Genomic DNA, 22,959 nt, shown 5'->3' with positions numbered 1-22,959 from the left:
GATTTCGCGACCATTTGATCTGAGGCGAATTCCACGTCTTTATAAGTGAATTGTTTGTATTCGTGTATTTTCCTCACAGCAATATGCACATTGAAACAAGAACCGGGAATTCGATTGCCGAACAATGACGGACCGATAAGTTTATTATATCTCCACAGGTACAGGTAACGATTTTTTAAAAATCGCTTCATGGTTGTTCAACACATTGATTCTCTTTTTCCAAGAAAACATCGCAGGCTCGACGAGGGAGTCTTTGAAGGATTCTCAGGTTGTCACAGTGACGTCACCGGTGCTGGGGGAAATTGAGCAAAATGGGGTGGGGGGAGCGGTCGTTTTGGTCATGACGTCATCTATCTATTTTATTTATGTGACAGATTACAAAATATCTATAAACGTCAAACTAACAGATTCCGAACTTGCAGGCTTGATGGCTTCCTGCATTGAGAGGAAAACGTCAACAGGGTGAAGGTACTACCGCGTATTATACCGCCATGGCAACTACTAAGCTGGACAAGACGATTGTTTTCCGCGACCTATCCTCCACCGTGCACCCCCCCCCCCCATATCCCAGGAAGATTATGTTTTTCTGCAGCCTTTGGATGGACTGAGCATTAAATAAAATGTTATGATTTTAACATTGGAAATATCTGGCTTCGGATGAAACTTGGTGGACAGGTTGAGTGTGTGACAAGGACGAATTGATTCGAGTTTGGTGAACATCCGGATCCGAGAATTCTTTTATTTTAAAAATGATTCTTCGCCATTGAGAGATGCGTCTCAAAATGGGTAACATCATGATGTTTCAAAAAGTTGTGGATGGTTTATGACAAAACTTGGTGAATCAGTTGGTTGGGTGACAAGAACAAGCGGATTCAATTTTGGGGTTTGGTTAAGGTTGATGAAGCCATGATAAATTGTTGTTTGCATTGCATGATAAAACGTTGATTGAAATGAATAAAGTCGTACCGTACCCCAGTTATCACACATTTGGTCTCCAACAAGCTCAAATGAGCTAAGATCCTCGTCCTCTTAATGATGACGTCATTGTGATGTATCAGGTTTGCGATAAATTATCTGTGCTAATGCCCGGCTTGATTCCCGCAAACAAAATTCAAACAGCTTGCCTAGTTTCAGAGATAATGGCATAGGCGATTTCCATTAGCGGCGATATTATGACGTCAACTTTTTTCTCGGAGGAATTTCCAAAATCGGAGATGGTTACTGCCTGCGCGTGGACTTTCTGCATATACATGGCAAGTTTCATGAAAATCCGATGAAAACTCTGGGTTGTGAAACAAAAAATGTCAAAAAATAGGAATGACGTCATAAAAATTGATATGACTTCATAGTGATGTATCATCTGTGCGGTAATTCATCTCTGCTCATGCCCTGCTCTATTCCCGCAAACATAATTCAAAAAGCTTGCCTAGTTTGAGATAATTTTTAGGCGATTTCCATTCGCGGAGATATTTTGACGTCACAACTTTTTTTTCTTGGAGGAATTTTCAAAATTGGAGATGGTTACTGTCTGCGAAGGGTATTTTTACATATATATGCCAAGTTTCAGGAAGTTTCGATGAAAAGTGTAGGCTGTGAAACGAAAAAGTCCACAAGAACAACAACGTGAGTAAGACTGAGAAATCCTCCACGAGGATCTAAAAACAATCGGACAAACCAATCAGCTTGTAGAGCGCTCGCCAAGCGGCTTAAGCACGCAAGCAAGCACTTCAACGAAACGGTTGATAAGGAATGGCCGGCTTGGCAAGCCATAGCAAGCTGATTGGTGACTGAACACACATCTCTGTTTACTCTGTGAGTTGTTGGAAACTTCGGACGGATGACGTCATCAGAATGTGTGGTTACGTTTATTGGTCAGAACTCGGTCATTTCCGAGCAAGATTCTCGAAATATTTATTTTATGAAGTAATATTTAAATCAACGGGCCGGTGCCGGTGTCGGTGTCCGTGAGGTCGGTTGGCAACACGTGTTCATTGGAAATCACGACGTGGTGCACGAAGATTTTGGATTCAACTTCAGCAACCATTGGTGTTTTATGTTTTAAGATGTGTTATCTATTTATTACGTACGTGAGGGGGAGGGAGTTTCTGAGGTGAACAGAGTCGGAATTGCGGGGAGGAGGGAGCTCTTCAGCTCGGCCTTCTTACAGACCACAAGCACTTTAAAACCACGATCGAGTTTTTTTTTTTTTAATCCAAATGTATTTACATTTAACCCCGTCTCATGCAGTACTGTTTGAAGTGGACGTTTCTCCGCCTTTCGTTGAAGAACCCGTCAATAAATGCGAGGTGCGAACATATAGATTCCTGTAGATCTGAGGAACGTCCTGAGGAAAGGAAGAAGAGTTTGTTTTCTCGTCAAACATCACACATTCATCTCAGTACATAAATAGAGGAGCAGAAGTTAAGGTGGTGTTGGGTTTGTGGTAATGATGCCGGTATTATGACTCGAGAAGGCAGAAGACCGGTGTATGCCGTCAGGCACACGTGTTCCATCGGAATTGTAATTTTATTTATTATTCTATCGTTTAATTTTTGAGTCGAGGAGCGCGGTGAGTCGTAACTGTTACGTGTTGCATCCTCGAGTATGAAGCGGGTCAGTGTGTGTGTGTGTGTGCGCGGATTGGCGGGAGTATGTGTCGGAAGGCCTAGTGATTGAATGAAAACCTGGTTCAGGGGATTATATTTTTGTTAAAGCCGATCGGGTTCAGTCCCGTGAAGAAGAAGAAGAAGAAGAAGAGGACGCAGTTTTTTTTTTCGTGTGGTGGCAACACTTTGCCGCCGTGTTTCCTCACGGCTTGGGCCTCTTCCTCACGGCTTGGGCCCCTTCCTCACGCCTTGGGCCCTTTCCTCACGGCTTGGGCCCCTTCCTCACGCCTTGGGCCCCTTCCTCACGCCTTGGGCCCCTTCCTCACGCCTTGGGCCCCTTCCTCACGCCTTGGGCCCTTTCCTCACGGCTTGGGCCCTTTCCTCACGGCTTGGGCCCTTTCCTCACGGCTTGGGCCCTTTCCTCACGGCTTGGGCCCTTTCCTCACGGCTTGGGCCCTTTCCTCACGGCTTGGGCCCTTTCCTCACGGCTTGGGCCCTTTCCTCACGGCTTGGGCCCTTTCCTCACGGCTTGGGCCCTTTCCTCACGCCTTGGGCCCCTTTCCTCACGCCTTGGGCCCTTTCCTCACGCCTTGGGCCCCTTTCCTCACGCCTTGGGCCCCTTTCCTCACGCATTGGGCCCTTTCCTCACGGCTTGGGCCCCTTCCTCACGGCTTGGGCCCTTTCCTCACGGCTTGGGCCCTTTCCTCACGGCTTGGGCCCTTTCCTCACGGCTTGGGCCCTTTCCTCACGGCTTGGGCCCTTTCCTCACGGCTTGGGCCCTTTCCTCACGGCTTGGGCCCTTTCCTCACGCCTTGGGGCCCTTTCCTCACGCCTTGGGCCCCTTTCCTCACGCCTTGGGCCCCTTTCCTCACGCCTTGGGCCCCTTTCCTCACGCCTTGGGCCCCTTTCCTCACGCCTTGGGCCCCTTTCCTCACGCCTTGGGCCCCTTTCCTCACGCCTTGGGCCCCTTTCCTCACGCCTTGGGCCCCTTTCCTCACGCCTTGGGCCCCTTTCCTCACGCCTTGGGCCCCTTCCTCACGCCTTGGGCCCCTTCCTCACGCCTTGGGCCCCTTCCTCCCGAAATAGCCCGAGTCACCGAGAGTGGGTGAATGATACCGATGTGTGGAAACTGGAAAGGTAGCGGTCGTAGTCACAGGAAGCATCAGCGGATCGTGTTTGCGGATCTAGCTCCAACGCTCGATGGCTTCCCGCCTTACAAACGATCTTTAAACAAACTGTATACGGTTATAGTTAACAGGGACAAATTTATTTCAGTGTGCTGGTGGTGGTCGTATGGCAGCTTCGCTGCGGGGGTAGCTATCATTTCTTGAAGCGCGACTGTGTCGCTGTTGCAGTGCCCCTCTACCAGTACACACACTGGAACTGGTACTCATTTCGCCGACCTCGGAAGGATGACAGGTTGAGTCAACCCCGTGGTGTATTAATTCACTGGCCGACGGGACTTGAACTCAGGACCCTAGGATCCCAAGCCGTCACCCCAACCTCTGAGCCAACACCAGGCTGTCCTGAATCCCAAGCCGCCACCCTAACCACTGAGCCAACACCAGGCTGTCCTGAATCCCAAGCCGTCACCCCAACCACTGAGCCAACACCAGGCTGTCCTGAATCCCAAGCCGTCACCCCAACCACTGAGCCAACACCAGGCTGTCCTGAATCCCAAGCCACCACTCTAACCACTAAGCCAACAGCAGGCTGTGTGTGCTGTTATGTATAGTTTCATTTAATCTGATCTTCAATTTCTGCTCACACACTCGACGAAATGCGTGTTTTCTTGTGACGCAGACAAACGAGCACGGTCGAACTCCTAAAATGATGGACGATGAAGTCTCTTAAACGGATGATGGGAAATCGTGTTGTTTAAACGTGATTTAACTTCATCGTGGAAACTATGGCTTTACAAATTACAACTAAAGCCTTAAAGTATGATTACTGGACGAGTGGTGGACCCCAGCCAGGGTGTGTGTTCCGTTGGCAAGCGGATTTCTATCGCTTACCAAGCCGTCCCAAAAGTGGCCGCCGTAATCGGATTCAAAACGATTGGCGGCTATTTCTTAAATTGTACTGTCACGCAAGACGGTATTTAAAACGTACAGTTAATACGTTTTATTGTTACTTCTACTTTTCATCCAAATCATCGCACTCAAGTACGGCACACAATTTGTTGTCTGTTTGTCTATCTGCCTGTCTTTTTGACTGCCATACATTCAATCGTTATTTATTCAATCTCAACCAAACTTAACAGGCGGACTAAGGGTCACGTGATGGCGGTTGTAGCGACTTCATTTGCCCCCCTCCCCAAGGGGTTTTCTTCCTTGGGCGAAATGCTTCTTAAGGTGTACATCCATGTTAAGATAGCCAATCATGGAGTTTTTCCAAAGCGGTTTCTAATAACAAAAGTAATAACACCAATGATAATTGCATAATATTAATGTTTTTACAAAACAATATTAATACTAACAATATCCCCACCCTTCCCCCAAAGGGGTTTTTCTTCCTTGGGCAAACGCCGTGTTACTGTGCACAAATAGCTCATTGTGACGTTTTGTGGGGCACCCTGACTGCAAGTAAAAAGCCTGGTGTTCGCTTAACGGTTAAAGTGGCTGGCTTAAGATCTTAGGGTTTGAGAATTCATTTGAGCCCCCTGTCGTTCCATTGAAATACACGAGGTGGGTTCACTCAGGCCCGTCATTCTTCTTCCAAGGTTGGCAAAATTAGTACCAGCTTACTGGAAACAGTGGCAACAGTGTCACTGCATCAGCGGCACAGCTGCACTTCCAGAAAATGATGCAACGAGCAACCACAGCATGCATATGAAACGATAACCACCAGAAGTCAAAAATATGATAAACCATAAACATGTATAATTACCCTTTTAAAATAGTTGCTACTGCTATTTAACATTAAATTGAAAGAAAGGAAACTTGATGTTCTTCGGGCATTATATGCTTATCACGTCCGCCACAGACGAATTAATCTGAGCCGAGCTCCACTGTAATCTATATACCCCAGAGAGAACAATAACGTAACCCTTTCTGCTGCTCCTGAGAGCCATAACGGGCCCCCTTCATCAATTAAATTTTTTAAACAACCTACATGGAGGTTTCTCTATCTTCTTGTCACACACACATGCCATGTTTAAGGGAAATTGAGGTGTTATTCATTTATTAACCCATTTCATCCAGATGGGGTAGGGCCAACACTCCTGTGTTCATTTACGTCATCATGTCATTACTGTGATGATAATTATGTAAATTGTTCCCACAGTAGTTTATTTTATGTGCGAGGGTGTTACTGCCTAATTCCAGGGAATCGTCCTCAGTGGCTTGGAAGGAGACCCAAAATGTAGCTGCCCCCAGTGTTTTATCTTCACAAACTATCATTTTATGAAACCAAAAAAAATTGAAGGAATAATTATGGGTCCTTATTAGGTTCAGGACCTGGAATAGTTACCCCACCTTCCCCCTCCCCTCACCACCAATGAGTGGGTGTATTGCTTTTTAAAAATCTACAAACATGCAAAACCCCTTCACCCCTCACCAAAATGCACAGTGCAGGTCCATAGATAAGCTTGGTGGGATACTCCCCTTTCATTTATCTTTATTTTCCTCTTCCTGTCGTACTCTCTATAGTCTGTAGCCACTGCTAACAGAAGAAATTTGGGGAAGTTGTCACAAGAGGATCTTGTCAAACTGAAAATGACAGTTCAGACAGCATTTGCTCAAGTACCGTGACAGCATTATTTGCATCGAAACCGCAATGTTGTTAAGTGGTGCCAACCACTCCATTTTGTTGGAGGGCTTGCTTGAATGCTTGGAATCGAGGAAGCTGCTTAGCGAGGGGTAAGCAAGCCGCTTGCTAGCAGAACACACCACAGAGCTATTCACGTTATGACGTGTTCACGCAAGGGCCTGCAGGTCAAACCCGGGGTTCCATCCACCATTTTGCTTTCCAGATACTGTTTGTTTGACCGAGTCAAACTCACCCAGCACATGCCTCTTTTCGAATGGGTTGGTAACAGATAAAAATGTAATGATGAAGTTCTCATAGTTGTTTATCTGCTGCAATTTACTTTACTTTAGGAATGTTTTTAGAGTAAATATCGGTACGACCTAGTCAGGTTGAACCTAAGATGGTTGATCATATCCCCAATTTTTCCTCAGAATCCCTTGAGGTGAACATGTGATGTCATTCAGGCATAGGTCTATTATAACCTTATTACAGCGCGGCGACATCGCTCTGTTATATAATTGGCTATTCTGTCCTGTGTCTTCTGTCACACTTATTGTTGGGTGTGATGTGGGCGGAGATTGCCGGGTGGATTGTGGGCGGGGTTAATGCGGAAGAGCGACGTTTTTTGTGCTGAATCGTTTTCTGTGTGACGCTGGAAGTTGATTTTTCTGAGCAGGAAGTGATAATCTTCCTGTTCCGTTAGTTGTTGACGGGCAGCGTTGTAACTCTCGTTCTTCATTGTTTTTCACCAGAAGTGTTTTTAAAACGTCTTGTGGAGGTGATTTCTTCCTCTTTTTTTTGGTGACAGAAGTGGTTATTACAGCGCGGCGACATCCCGCTGTTGTATCATTGGCTATTCTGTCCTGTGTCTTCCGTCACGTCTTCTGTCACACTTATGGCCGCGTACGTCCCTTTGATCTGAGGGCTATAAATAGAAATTTGTCCAACGTCACAACTCTTCCCATCATGCATGCTAATTCACCGTGTCTACATTTTAATTTTATAACTGCAAAATTGTTTCATTATTCTTAATTGCAGTTTGAGATTGAGAGGAAAATAATATCTTTGATATTTTATTATTGCCTGAACTATCTTGGAGGCTTATGGGATATCTTTGAGCTGATCATGAGAAGTTAACTATGGAATTCGCTTGAAGAGCCAGGCACTTATTGAAAAATGAAATGCCACCTGGGATATTGATCAGGTGAGACCTGATTGGTTGTTCCCTCCAATTACAGATGAGAGATGTGATTGGGTTTTGATATTCATATGATGACTGCAATTGGCATTGCACGTGGTCCATGTTTGGGAGCCTTTGTGCTGCATGTTTCTATCTACAGTGTCACTGATGACTCGCCAATAAGCAATGAAACTGGTCTGGCAGCTGATGGGGGTGTGTAGCATTGTGATTCTTATGTATGTACTACTTTTGAATGTCTGCAGCTGAAGAGGAACCCAGGTAGGGTTTGAAACTGCAAAGGGCTTACCTTGTGTAGCTTTTCTTGGCTGTTTCATACAGCTTTTCTTGGCGGGAAGAGCATGGTGGTTATATTTATTTATATATATATATATATATATATATATATATATATATATATATATATATATATATATATATATATATATATATATATATATATATATATATATTGTTACGGTTTGAGGAATCGCACGCATACAACATACAGGTGTCCCAAGTCAGTTATGCCGTTAAGTATATGTGTCGACAGAACCCTTCCTTGTGTGTAGTGGGAAATCGAAGGGGTGCGTTGCAATGTTTTTTTAGTTCAGGTAATAAATCTTTATATCCCATCCTCCATTGCGATCCACGGTACTCGAGCGCTTGCAGCCTTCGGTTTGCTGGCAACAACGTACCACGGTCCACCTGTTGTCTCTGGAGGCTCGTTTTTTCCGAGACAGAATCTTCGCTGTCGCAGTTCCTATTCGGCTTCTCTAAACGCTCCAACTCTTTCTTGACGAGTCCACACGGGTGGAGTGGGCGGGCCTCGCTGGTGCCTGGCCGCGGAGGCCCCGCCCAGAAAGGGCGGACCCATGGGAGCCCCGTCCAACAGGGTGGACAGTGACGTCAGTTTTGACCAAGGCCCCGCCCTGCTGAGGGAGGCTAATAAACCACGACATCATCCTCAGTCTTGAGTTCTTTGGGGGTCGTTCGTTCTGTGCTTGGAGGCTGGAATAGGTTGGAAAACGAAGGGGTTCCCACTGCTTGGCTCCGCTCACGTCTCTCTCCGATGGCCCGACTGCTGGTCCCGGCCCACTCGAGCTCCTCCACGGACCTGAACTCCACGCGGGCGGCTGTGGACCTGACTGCACGACTGTTGGCAGGTGCCACACCACGGAGCATTTCTTTCCCCGAGACTCAGGTACTCGAAAGAACTGTGACCTCAGCCCGCCTCCCTCCCTGGCTGCAAAATTCCTTTGCCTTCAACTGGGTTTATTTTGTCTGAGTGTGTGGCACCAGTCTAATAAGTAAAAACTGTATAAGTGTTTTCGATCATTGTAAATCTTGCCTGTATAATTCCCGCGTAAGTCTGCCCTGGGTCATTCCGTGTCAAATCAACAAATGCCTCCAGGTCGACCATCTCAGATTTTCATGATTTTTTTTTTTTGTGTGGGTTGGACAAATATTGAACAGAAAAATGTCAAATATTAGTTCTGTATTCCAAGGAGTTTTTGAGATATGACCCCAAGAGTGTGTCAAGGTTGGTTGAAGAAAAACGACCCCCTAATTATCCTTCAATTTCAGCAACCCATTTCTTGGCATCTGTTTGAGATAAAGCAATGAAATTTTTTTTTCCTAATGCAACTTTCATGGTATTTTAAAGAAAAAATAAAGCCGGATACATTGCAGAAAAAATGAGGCTTGCAACCACCCTCAAAAATGGTAAAAATCAAAATAGCACGACTGAAACGGGCAACTTTGACCCATGTTAAAGTACCTTTTATTTATTGTCACCCATGTAATGTTTTACGTGAAAAATATACTAAAATGTATACCAAAATATGAATTACCAGGTAGGTTTCCACTGCATTTATTTTTTATTTTAGGCCCTTTCAAAAATGGAAAAATATGAAATTTCATGATTTTCAGGTCAAAAAAATCGCATGTGGCCTGCCTTCAAAATATACGTGCTTGGTATCAAATGAAAGCTCCTTTCATGTACTATAACTATACCAAATCTCATTACTTTTATTGCAATCCTTCATGTCCTACCAACCCCATCAATAAAGCTAAACAACACTGGTGTGTTCAATCTATTTATAGCACACAGTACAAAAAACGCAATGCAATGTCAGTGTGGCCAGGCCATTAGTCAAAATAACTGTTAATTTCCACTTGAAAGCTTCAAAGTTGTTCCCTTCAAATGACCGCTACATCACATATTACTGAAGTTATTCAGGCACTGATAATATTGTACAAGCTTTGTTTAGAATCCAATGACATCAAAGTAATGTACACATTAGCTCAACTACTGATTCATAAAATAAAGACAGTATAATTTAGAAAGAATCAGACATGCATTTGAAAATTGCCCTTTGTATGCATTTATTGTATTAGTAATAACTATAAAAACCTTACCTGCAATAGGTTGTTTTATGACATTCTGTTTCTTCTTGAAGAATAGAACCAACAGTACAAGTTTTTAATTCTTTTCTGCAGATCAGGTCCATCTTATTAGTGTGCTTCCAAATTACAACTTTCAGAAACTTTTGCACACCACCCCAACTTTAAAAAATAAGCCATCCCTAGAACTCACCTATGCTAAAAATAGATCCTGAGTCAGCTTCAGATTAAAGACTAGTACTTTAATTCTTTATGCTTAAAGGTGAAACACATTATTATTCAATGTTAAAAGTTTTTAAATATTAAAGCAAACAAACAAAACCATTTCCTCTGGAAGTGTATTTTTACTCATTAGCATTACCGGGAACTTACAGATGGGTCAATAATTATTCACTATGTTGGAGATGTGTAATGAAAAAAATCACCTTAATAGACATGTGAGAATTGGTTTGTGCATTGATATTTTGGTATTTAATGACTGAAAATTTTTATTTAAGTGAGGCACAGAAATTAATTGACTTAACAGCTCACAAATAACTGCCAATAATGAGTCAAATTCGTTTTGGGGCTTGATTGATGGGGTTGGTAGGACATTAAGGATTGCTATAAAACTAATGAGATTTGGTACAGTTATAGTACATGAAAGGAGCTTTCATTTGATACCAAGCATGTACTGTATATTTTGAAGATAGGCCACATGTGATTTTTTTTGACCTGAAAATCATGAAATTTCATATTTTTCCCTTTCTGAAAGGGCCTAAAATAAAAAATAAATGCAGTAGACACCTGGTAATTCATATTTTGGTAGACATTTTAGTATATTTTTCACATAAAAAATTACATGGGTAACAATAAATGAAAGGTACTTTAACATGAGTCAAAGTTGCCCGTTTCAGTCGTGCTATTTTGATTTTTACCATTTTTGAGGATGGCTGCAGGCCTCATTTTTTCTGCAATGTATCCCGTTTTATTTTTTCTTTAAAATACCATAAAAGATGCATGAGGAAAAAAAAATTCATTGCTTTATCTCAAACAGATGCCAAGAAATGGGTTGCTGAAATTGAAGGATAATTAGGGGGTCGTTTTTCTTCAACCAACCTTGACGCACTCTTGGGGTCATATCTTAAAAACTCCTTGGAATACAGAACTAATATTTGAAATGTTTTCTGTTCAATATTTGTCCAACCCACACAAAAAATCATGAAAATCTGAGGTGGTCGACCTGGAACTTTTCTGAAAATTTGTTGATTTGACACGGAATGACCCCTCTGTGTCTTCTTTTGTAAGTTGCTGTAAATTGTCACACTACATCTTCTTTCTTTCCCCTGCATAACACCCCAATAAACCTGTTTCTGTGCCACATAAATTTCCTCGTTTATTTTAAACCAGTGCGGGCCCGTACGTGCAAAAAAAAATAATAAATTGTGACGTCAATCGTAATGTCATAACACCGTGTCCTGTCATTGGTTTGGTAAATAAATGGCCATAACTTGGGAACCACTTGTCTGATTAATATCAAACCTTGAAAAGGCACACCCACAGGTCCCCAGCAATATACCTGGCAAGTTTCAATTAGATTGGACCAGTGGTTGTTGAGAAACAGCGGTCACAGACACACACACACACACACACACACACACACACACACACACACACACACACACACACACACACACACATTGCTGGAATTATAGATAGCTTATTGTAGAAATGTTCCCAGTTCGTTTTCATCTTTTCCTTCATTGGTGCAGCATGGTTCGGATCCGAGTTTTAGCCGGGTCTTTGTTCCCGTTAATCCGCTCATCCTAGCCGGCACGGCTTTGGCAGTTCCGCTTGACTGCACCCGAACCGGAGTTGGTAGTTGGTAGTTGGAACTCTACTGCGGTACGTAGAGTGACTCGGTTCGAGCAAGACGTGCCGAGGGCATGGTTCCCCGGTAGACGACACCGAGTGGTTAATTATGTAAATTGGTTCTGGACAAAAAGACCCTACGCTACGCGGTGGAGGTATTGGTGTCCATGGTCTGTTAAGCGACCCGCCGCCTCGCGGAGTTATCCGAGAGGGACGGCCTACAATTCCAGGAGTCTGGTGGGAGACGACGTAACTTCCCCCACCTCGCGGTCATTCTCGCCACAGGTCCCTAGCCCGCAACTATATATATATATATATATATATATATATATATATATATATATATATATATATATATATATATATATATATATATATATATATATATATATATATATATATATACAGCATATTCCACCCTCTGTGATATATGGTGTATGGAATATGTACCATGTATAATACCAATAGAATAAATATGAAGACCCAATAAGCTCTTTTACAGGAACCAGTTTTTGATGTTTTTATTTTTTCATTGTTTTGTTTGAAACTTGGGAAGATGATGGACACTGTCATCTAAGTATACTCACCTGCCATGTTAAACTAACCACGTCGTTCAAATGCGGTGGACTGGGAACATAAAACGCAAATCACCATTATATACCCGTTGACTGGAACACAGGATATGTGTGTGCTTCATGACTCCACACCTGATGATCCGGTCTGAAGTACGTGCCTTGGTATCATTGACCTTGTTGAAGCCATGCAGTTGCACAATAATATCTTATATTATTGTTCTAAATCTCATTCTGGTATTCTACTTTAAGGCAGACACTGCTGCCAAAGCAGCCCCATGGCAAGGATTACACTGGGTGGTTTGCCATTGCCTTCCCAGTGGTATTCAGGGAAGGAAGTTGTCATTTTGTCAGGATACTAGCAATAACTTGTGTGCTCCTAGTGAAAGAACTGGGATATTTAATGCCAACCAATTAATGCTGGCAGATGGGACACTCATATGCCACAAACAAATTCCATCTCCTTGTCAAAAGCCCAATTGATGCATTTATTTTAAACCCGATCGACACCTATCATAAGGAGTGAGGGCTGGAGTCTCAAGCTGTGCCGATGTGTGTTCCAAAACTTTCAACACAAGTTTTCACACAAGCATTATCCCTCCATTCATCCATCCATCCATTGGGACCATACTCTGAACAGAGCATCAGCTCTGCCAAAGCAGTCTCCTGGACTGTTGGGCACAATCCTGGAGGGGTCGCCACTCTGACAGGATACTCAAATGGCTCAATCATCCCAGCAAGCTGGTACTCATTTTCCCGACCTCGGAAGGATGATGGGCTGAGTCAACCCTACCCGGTATTCATTCAATGGAAAAGTCCGTTTTGAACTCAGGACCCTAGGATCTGAAGCCCACCACCCGAACCATCAATAAAACACCAGGCATACAAACATTATAGTTTTACGTTACTTCATTTAACTGTATTATTTTAACCCACCAGCTTATCCAGGAAGTATACGTTCTTCCAGCAATCCCCTCCTGTTTATACTTTAAAAAATCAAGGCTTTCCACGCCTCCATGCCTTTGTTCCTCTATTCTCCTATTTGTGGAACTGCCTACCAGAGGCTGATGTATCCCACTCTTCCCTCCAGGGTTTCGAGCAGGCAATGCACCTCCATCCTCATCCTTACCTCCAATATTTTTTTACAACCATTGATCCTTATCCAAACCAATTACTTGTAGGTTATAGTATTTTTTTTCTCTCCTCCCAACCCCTGTTCATTCCATTGCTTATTGTGTGCAACTGTTGCCTCACTACCCCACTATCAGTTCATATCCTCCATCACCTCGTTTTTTTTCCCTCACAAGACTCATGCAAATAGCCTTTGGTTGTTTATAGCCTGTCTTTAAATTGTCCTTCCCTCCCCAACTTATTCCTCCATGTTCACTCCTTTAACTTTTCTCATTTTACCCTCTCCCCTTTTCCATTTTTTAATACAAAGTCTAGGCTCATGGAAGAGCGATTACAGCTACCACTGCCATTTATTGTCAATGCACATAATATGTCCACAACTACACTCCATTTATTAGTTTCGCTCTGAAGGGATTGCGAGACTTTTGTAACGCCCCTGTCTGACTGCGTGTGTCTGTTTGTGTGTATGTGCGTTTACGTCTATATATTTTCACTTAAAAAATTTTTTTCCCTGCAACCTCTTTTCCGATCAAAGTTTTAACAAACGTAGGAGACTCCCCATGGAGAATATTTTATTGATAGCTCAGACATATTTTTGATAGCTCATCTTCCCATCATCTCAGAATATTATTGATAGCTCAGACATAGTTCACAGCCATATGGGATTAAAGGATAAAATTTTGAACGTCTTGTTCTCCAAAACCGCTCTATGAAAACATAGAAATTTGGCATATGTCATCAACTCCTCATGGGGTATATAGGGTGCTTATGATGACATCATTGGTGAAGTGGTATTCCAGCCTTAATTGGTTGAATAAAAATCCTTATCTGAAACTTCATATATCTGATGTGCAACTCGATGTGAGCGAAGAATTAAATTTATGACGTAATTGGTAATGTGGTCTGGCAGCACGATTGGATTGAAAATAAAAATGTAAAAAAAAATCTCTCCAGAACCGCTTGATAGATCAATGCAAAACTTCATACATAAAATTGACTAGCCATGGGGAATAGAGTTTGAGTTTTTTTTTTTCATATTCATCTTCATTGACACAATTTAGCCTTAATGTGCACAAAAGTGGTTGTTAAATATCCTAATAATCAATCAATAAAGCTTCGAATAATGCCAATGTATGTGATATAAGAGGTTGTTTGGATGATACGGGTATATGGACCATAATAGCAGTGGGTCATAATAGTAGTGTGTTCAGTTAACGATGGTATATTTGTTCAGAATGACCATGTGAGGTGAGACTATGCACTCTACCAAATGCTATTCTAGTTATTTTTATATTTTATTTTTCAGTTATATCTGCAATGCAATTATTATTTGTTGAGAGTGTTGTGTTGCATTCCTGGCAGGCCATGGCTGAAACTGAGGACTTCCTGGCATGGCTGCAGGCTCAAGGTCTGAGAGCAGAGACTGCATTTGGTGTGATTACTGAACTGGGCATTGAGAGTCAAACGGTGCTTCGTATCTGCACAGAGTCTGCTTTGTTGAGATCTGAACTATACTCACTCCTCAAGGAGAAGTTTGCCTTTGCCATGTACGCTGAGGTTCGGTGTTTTGTGGAGTCACAGTATCATTGCCAAGGTCATGGTCTTGCAAATTTGGTACTGGTGGATGTCCTGTGCTCCATGTTGAATGCTGTCAGCCAGGAGTTCACTAACTGTGCGCAGAGGTTAAGGTACTTGGGCCTTCACTCAGATGATGCCGATAGTGATGGCTTGGAGCAAAAGAGTACTGCTGAGAACTTTAGCAGTACGAGTGAGAACATCTGCACCTTTCATCCTCAACAGGAGATGAGTGTGACATCTGAACCCAGTATGAAATGTGACTTCTTCATTCTTCATAGGATTTAACTGGCGCAGTGTTTTAAATTGTACCTAAAGTATACCCCCCCACACCTCCACTCTCAGTTGTTTAAGTGACTGTTCTTATTACCTCCTACATTCCTCTCTTCCCTCTGTGAGCTGTCTATATTCAAAGAGAAATCCTTGTCACAGTACTCTTGCTGCTTTTTCAAACCCTTCCACCTTTTGCAGGTATGGTAGAGATGAAGATTGAACATGAAGATGATGAAGGTAGTGTTCACGATCCTCAGTCACAGCATTATTGTTGTTGGCCCATGATGGAAATTGTTTTTGTTTTTGTAGACTGCTGGAGTTATCTGGATGTTTTTCTTGAGTCTTACCTTGGTTAGCCTCACCCTTGTAAACCGAACATTTGGATAACCCCCACCCTCCTCCTTCCCCATGATTATGGTTGATGATGCACATTTTAATTGTGGATTTTAAAGTGGAATATATCCTTTGAGATGTGGTTCGCGTTGTGGGGTTTTCCATGCTTCCCAGGGCTCTGTGGAGAGATGCAGCTCGAGGTCGAAGGAACAAACGGTTCAACTTGTACCTCAAAAGGCAAGCTCTTTGCTTTTGTACAACATTATTCTTCTGACATTGTATAACATGGCAGAAAAACTGTGTTTATAATCCATTAATTATTTTTGCCAGTTTTGTTTATTGTTTGTAATTTTTTTTTAAAACCTTTTCTCAAACAATTTGTTTTTCTCTTTGATCACTTCTGCTTATTTAGACTTTTAAAACTGTACCACATAACTCACTTGCCTATGTTTACATAGCAGAGACCCACGAGACGTTTTTTGCGTCTAATGCCTGCTTTTAGTGGAGACAACAGCATGTCTGTCTGTCTGTCTGTTTCCGTGACCTTTGGACTGTCCTTTATACTACAATAAGGCTCTTCCTTAAGATAAAACCCTTTTCAGGAACACTGCTTATCAACACGGCCATTTTCTTTTTCATTCTACATTACATCAAGGTGTTCACACTTACTATTAAAGCAGAGAGTACTACATTACATATGATAAACATGCATGGTATCTTGCTTATTACTTCTGCCACCGAAGGTGGACAGAGGTTATGTTTTCACCTCTGTCTGTCATCTGTCTGTCTGGGAGCATGATATTTAAAAAAAGTTGTGGACAGGCTGTGACAAAACTTGGTGGACGAGTTGGGTAGGTGACGAGAACATGCTGATTTGGTTTTCGTTAAGATCCAAATGCAGATCCGGCCTATCACTGGGAAACAAAACGTAAACTGTTCAGCCTGGTGAAGGTATGCGTTCTTCCGAGTGCTGTTATAGTTTATGACATGCATTGAAAATTCCCTAAAAAAGCAAATTCGGGTTCAGATCTTAAAATGGAATATCTCCTTAGATACATGTTGCATCTCCAGGTTTTAAGGGTTGTAAAGTTTGGGGAAAGGCTTGGGTAGAGTTATGACTTGTGAATACTTGGATGTACTCTTACATTAGTTGGGAGTTAGTAATGCAATGGGTTTTCTGTAAACAGCCCTTTGTCAAGTAGAAGCTTCTGAGACAGGCTTGCATCCTCAACTGTACTTCTCAAACTGCTTCACCATGTCCAACCATGCCAATTCTGATGACTTAATGTCACTAATCTCGATGGTGACAAGCTCTACAAAATGTGGCAAGATGAATATAGTGTCAAGATCAAGGATACAAGGTGGAAAATGAATCCAGAACAAATGGACTATTGTAATAATCGATGGTCAGACCCTTTGTACTTGAACTTTAGAGGAATCAAGATAAGGCTCTTGGAGAATTGTGCTTCCGAGTAGCGCAAAAGTGTGATGGTGAAAGGTTCCTGAGCTGCAATACTTGTTATGAAATAACTGAGTTAATCATCATGAGGGGAATGTGTTACTGATGTATTTTAATAGGCCTCCTTCTAGAACAAAGGGGAAATTCGCCGGGCACTGATAACTCTGTTGCTAGCAGGTTGCGAGGCAACCACGAATGCCGATTGGCACGGCCAATGCAGTCAGGATTACACTACTTCACGTGATACCTTACCTGTGGATGGCCGGCTAATTGGGGTCACGTGCCCTCGGCACACACTTGGATTACTGCCGAGTGTTACAGTGAGTGTGCGCTGGCTAACGAAGCAAATTATTGGGGTAGAACGTCCTGTCTAACTTTACTTGTGCACTGCATCGAACCAATTAAGGAAAAGACAACCGAGACAGATTGGAAATAACGACAAACAATTATTTATTACAAACCCACAAGCAAGCAATTATTTTAAAGCAAAAAGGCACATAAGAACAGATTTAATCATAACACATATTCTTCAATCTTACTTACACAAAACACTTGGCCATCATTCACTCAGGGGTGAAGAATAAAACAAGGACATGGAGAAAAGAAAAGCAGTCTTTCCTTCTCTCCATCACCTCACACAAATATACAAGAGAATGTGGAGGAAAATGGATGGGGAAGATGAGCAGCGGCGATGTGACACAATGGGGACACGCAGCCGTGTCCCTGAGGTGCCCAGATCCAGGAGGCGAGTTCTCTCTGGCATCCCAGATATGTGAGCTGGTTGTGCGACTCGCCCTCCTGTGCCTCAAATTCTTCCTCCTCAAGCTTCCGTCGATGAGGTGTCGCCGTTCACCCTTCTCATCCTTCGTGGCTGACAGGATCGAGAGGGCGGGATGACGCTCGTGGAAGGAGTGTTCTTTTTTCCACAGAAGCTCGACACCCACTGCTCAGGAAACCTTCCTTCCTTTACCCCCACATGCTTTTGTTTTTTTCATTCACAAGCCTTCTCAGCCTTTTAGTCTTCTGCTCATGGGAGCCTGTCCCGTTCACTTCTGCTTTCTGAGCCATCTGCTCTGGAGCGCTTTTCATCCCTGCTCGCGCGAGTCTGTCCCTCCGTTTCTGCCTTTCTGCTTCTTCACATCAGCTCTTTTTCCTCCTCCCACAAGCTTTCTCCCCCTCCCATTGGTGGAGGTGGGTGCACGATGTCACATGGAAATTGCCACGCCATTCTGAGGGAACTTTCCACGAAGCCCACGCCCTGCCCTCTACGTGCCCAAAGCCGCGATGAGAGCCCCCAAACTCCCTTCTTCACACACAAAACGCCCACTTGCACTGTTTTGCACTGTACCACGCCCGCGAGAAGCACCGCACCTCATAGGCCATGACGAGCACCAAGCGTCATGAACATGCATATGAGATGCAACACAAACATGCATGTGAGAGCACCTGATGAGTTATTAAGCAATGCACGGATGGAGGGAACATGTAAAGGAATTCCGCATGACTGAACAGCCGTGGGATTGAAGGTTAAGACCGATGGGGTGAAGGAGGGACTGTTGAAAGGATGTTTGGTGGAGGGGAGTTTATTGATGAACCATTGAAATGGGGTAAAGGAGGAAACATTGAAAGTAACAGAGGGATTAAACAGAACGATGGGGTAAAGGAATAAAGATTTAAAGTAACAGAGTTACACTGGAAAAATACAGCTGAGCCAATGCATATCCCCCAAACAGCCCTTTGACAAGGGACCAAGGACTATCTATACAAATAGGCCATGGGCTAGATAGGACCAACGTGCACCCCCCCCCCACCTCCCAACAAAACTGTTTTTTTTGAAGTGTCTGGATATGCTGAATACGAATTTGAATGTTAACATTGAAAATATTGGGATGCACTACCTGTTTTAACCTCATGAAAAGGGGTACCCTCAAAAATGAATTTTCGTCATTTGTGCCAAAAGCGATTTCCGTACCTAATCAGAATGGCTTCGAGACGACCCATTACACTGTCAGACTACACATATTATGGCTTGTATGAAACAATCTCATGCTGGTTCCATGTATGTCTCTAAAATTAATATATCCAAAAGCTTATATAACATGTTGAGTACATGTACTGTGTCGTCTTATTAACCGTTCATTACTGTGTTGTAGAAGTTTCAATAAAGCTTATTTTTAAGACATTATTTTTTTCTTCTGCCAAATAGTCCGAATAAGAATCTGACTTAATTTGTTGTCCATATATATAGTATCCAAATACAATTTAATCCAGATAACATGAACACATGATGTTATCACACTATAAACAACAGAACGGTATTCACAAAATCAAAAGCAGGGTTGGGTTTTAAAAATAAAATGAATTGCTGAGAACATTATTCATGTTAATATCGCTGGTATATTCTTTCCCACTCTAAATAATATTGTTGCGGTATTCGCGCCCGCCGGCGTGCTGACGGCCACGTAACTCGAATCGCGGCACGTCGCCCACCGGACGGACAATCCAGTCGTGACCCTCTCGGACTAACGCCGGGAACCAGTCACGGGTGGACCTTTCGGTCTCACCGCGATCGAGCCAATCAGCCCCCGCATGGGATAGGGTTGCTCGCCAAATTCGACCTACCTAAGTACCCACGCGGAGGGTAGACCGGGCGATCGCACCTCGCCGCAGGTCGACTTCGGACACGGGCCACTTAAGCGACCCGTTCCGTACTATCGGGATAACCGAGCGGTGTTATCGTCGACCTCGACGGTTCGATTAATTATCGGGCGTATTCAGCCCACTACCAACCCTTTACGTGAAGCAAGATGAGGATTCAATGGGAGAAATGACGAAGCGAAGCGGGAAACAGTTCAACACAAAGCACATTTATTCACGGCACACGGGAAGCACACATTCAATTCCACCAAAAGCACACAGAAAAGACACAATTCAATTTACACAAAAAGCAAATGCAAAAGCGAAAACACAATGCAGAGCTAATACCGACTACCGAGCACACGGCAACACTTATACAATTTTACTTCACAGACGGCGCCGACAACACATACCCAAAACCAAGGAAAAGAAATACCCTCAAGGATGAGGCGGGCCTGAGGCCGAGACCGGGTCGCGCCTACCCGTCTGGTGATGAGACGCGGAGCGGCGATGGCGCCTCAACTCCGCGGGCCTCGCGGACAGTGTCTGGTAGGGGGTGGGAAAGGGGCCCCTTGGTCGCACTATCTCAGCGCGGGGGGAAACAGGAGGGGGTTGCTGATGCTCGGGGTATAGAGGATCTTTATTATCCCGCGACGAGCGTCTCCACCTCGGCCAGGTCGCGCTGTCGGCCTCCCTCGGGTGCAGCTCCCTGCACGACGCGAGCACCCCCTCGTCTGGTGTCGCCGCCTTCCCACAGCTCCGTCCCCTCCGTTCCGACTCCAACGCACACGACGAGCAGCTCCACCGCCCGCGAAGTCTTGACTCTCTGTTTCCGACTCTCCTACTCTCCTACTCTCCGCCTCTGGACTCTCCGACTGACGAACACGGTCCTTTTATCCGCCCCGTAACTTCGCCCTCTCATCTTTGACCCCCTCCCTTCGACCTTTCACCTCGCTCCCCATTGGCCCGAGAAAAAGTGGGCGTGAAGGCTTTTTGATCCATAAATTTGCATATATCGATCGCCCTGGGGCGGGGCCACCCGCCCCTCGCTCACCGATTGGACGGCAAAAAGTGGGCGTGTGTCGTTTTTGATCCGTTTTTGAAGCACAAAATCCGTGATTTTGTACACGCTGTTCGACGCGCGCCCTGCACGAGTCCAACACCGGTACCCACAGCGGGGCAAGAACGGTGGCGATGCTACGGTTGCGAGGTGTGACGTGAAGGTCGTGGCGGTTGTGGTGAAGCGGCGTTGTGGTTGGTGGTTGATGTTGTGGTTGTGGTGGTAATAATGGCGGTTGGTCCAAATTAAAGATAGCAAAAGAAAAACGGCTATCCTGAAGAGTCGCAGCACGTATAAATGACATGTATTCCCACTAGACAACGGGTTTGGGCCTAACTACACATGTACTTACCGAGATACCTCACCTAAGGGACCTGAATGGTGGTTTGCGAATTTGGTAACCACAACAATATAGTAATGTATTTTACAATACATATAAATGTGCTACATTCATACTTATTTCCCAAATTCTGATTACAAACAATGATTGAAACCAACATTATATTTACATATAGTAGGTAATAACAGTCTGTAACATTCTTCCTTTTACCAAGTGATAACACAGTTTATCTTTCATATACATATTTCAAGATATTTCTGTTGATTATATTATCATGATCATACAGTTTCATTGTATTCATCAGGTAAGTAACAATATCATGAGATTTTACTGTCATCCATTTCAATCAATGTCAACAGCTAATGGTTCAGATTCTGGAGCAGCACATCAGGAGAGTGAACTACCAGGTTGGGATATGGAAGAAGGCCCACATTGCCAACCCTGATATTCCTGATGCTGGTGACAGACACGGTTGGACACTTGTCAACCAAAAACTGGAGCCTCTCTGGTATGAAGGGTGTGTTCTCCCACAGTAGTTGACAGATATTGCTGAATCGGTGAACACCAATGATGATGGAGATGATGAATCAGATGACGATGACAGCATACCAGAGGAACAGGAGTACTTACCTGGTGACAGCTCGGAGTCTGACCAAGATTGAAGAACATAGCTGAACCATTAGCTGTTGACATTGATTGAAATGGATGACAGTAAAATCTCATGATATTATTACTCACCTGATGAATACAATGAAACTGTATGATCATGATAATATATCAACAGAAATATCTTGAAATATGTATATGAAAGATATTGTTGTGGATTCTCGCCACTCCGGCGTGCGGGCGACCGCCTTTAGCTAATTTGCGGCCGCACACGCCCACCGAACGTGGCAATCCAGTCGCAGCTTTTTGGATCAACGGTGAAAACCAGCTACGGGTGTTGTTAACCACACCATAAATCAGCAAACTCTTCTGTCCACGCGCGACAGGGTTGATCGCCGAATTGTCGATGCACCTAATTATTCGTGCAGACAGAAATGCCGGGATCTACACCTCAACGGAGCCTGCACGAAAACGAGCCGCTTTAAGCAGCCCGTTCCGTTTGCGATTGCCGAGCGGTTTTATATCGCCAAGCCCCGTCGGACCCGATTATCTTATCGGTGTTAAAAACCAGCTAATATTCCGAACGCAATTACGGCAGTTCAATGGAGGAAGGGACGCAACGAGCAGGTGAATATTCAACAAAGGGGACATTTATTTGTACACGTATGCAATGAATGGGGGTAGGGGACAAGACGTGAGTAAAAGACCTACAGCTGTTATCTATTTATTATCGACATGCACTTCGTCAGTTCACTACTTAATAGACAAGGCGCCACAGACTTTCATGCAAAAACCCCAAGAAAGAAAGAAAGGAAAGCACTGGGCTCGTAAGCCTTTATGATTGCTCGGAGCCGGGATGACCGCAGGGCTCCGAGAGACTGAGCAGGCTACCTGCCACCCTCTTGGTGATTCGCTGGGCAACCCTCGATGTCTCTGCCCGCACTCGACTGGACTCCACGAGCTCCCAACTCCACTCTCGACTCCAACGATGCCTCCAACAACGCCTCCAACAGTGATCCGGCTGGCGACTTCTCTCCGGCTCCGACTTGTCTCCAGAGCTCCACTTGTACTCAACTTCTGACCAAGGAGAGAGACTCTCTCGCCAACTGCCTTCTCGGCGTTCCAACGCGGCCCTTTATCGCCCCGGGGTGTTCGCCCCTCCCTTCTCGGCGCGCGCGGGAAA

At 44.0% G+C, this 22,959-nt stretch overlaps 1 protein-coding gene across 5 annotated transcripts in view; it reads left to right on the top strand.

Moving 5' to 3' along the window:
• Positions 1-2,394: 2,394 nt before the first annotated feature.
• The window catches only part of LOC147010887 (uncharacterized), a 44,839-nt gene continuing 24,274 nt past the window's right edge, over positions 2,395-22,959 (top strand). The window contains exons 1-4 of one of the 5 annotated variants that reach the window (XM_085860477.1): positions 2,395-2,520; positions 14,856-15,318; positions 15,540-15,578; positions 15,849-15,911. In XM_085860477.1, coding sequence (XP_085716603.1) covers positions 2,461-2,520; positions 14,856-15,318; positions 15,540-15,578; positions 15,849-15,911 — 625 coding nt within the window. In that variant the 5' untranslated portion in view covers positions 2,395-2,460. Of the gene's footprint in view, positions 2,570-2,589; positions 2,614-6,978; positions 7,750-8,067; positions 8,738-14,855; positions 15,319-15,539; positions 15,579-15,848; positions 15,912-22,959 lie in introns of those variants that run through there. The other 4 variants (XM_085860480.1, XM_085860479.1, XM_085860478.1 and 1 more) reach the window with 4 other exon arrangements.

Source organism: Eptatretus burgeri, chromosome 16 (assembly GCF_056783735.1).
Source record: "Eptatretus burgeri isolate ZD-2024b chromosome 16, Ebu_testis_v1, whole genome shotgun sequence".
Taxonomy (NCBI): Eukaryota; Metazoa; Chordata; class Myxini; order Myxiniformes; family Myxinidae; genus Eptatretus; species Eptatretus burgeri.
The sequence above is the reverse complement of the archived record's forward strand: the minus strand, read 5'-3'. Positions and strand labels throughout refer to the sequence as shown.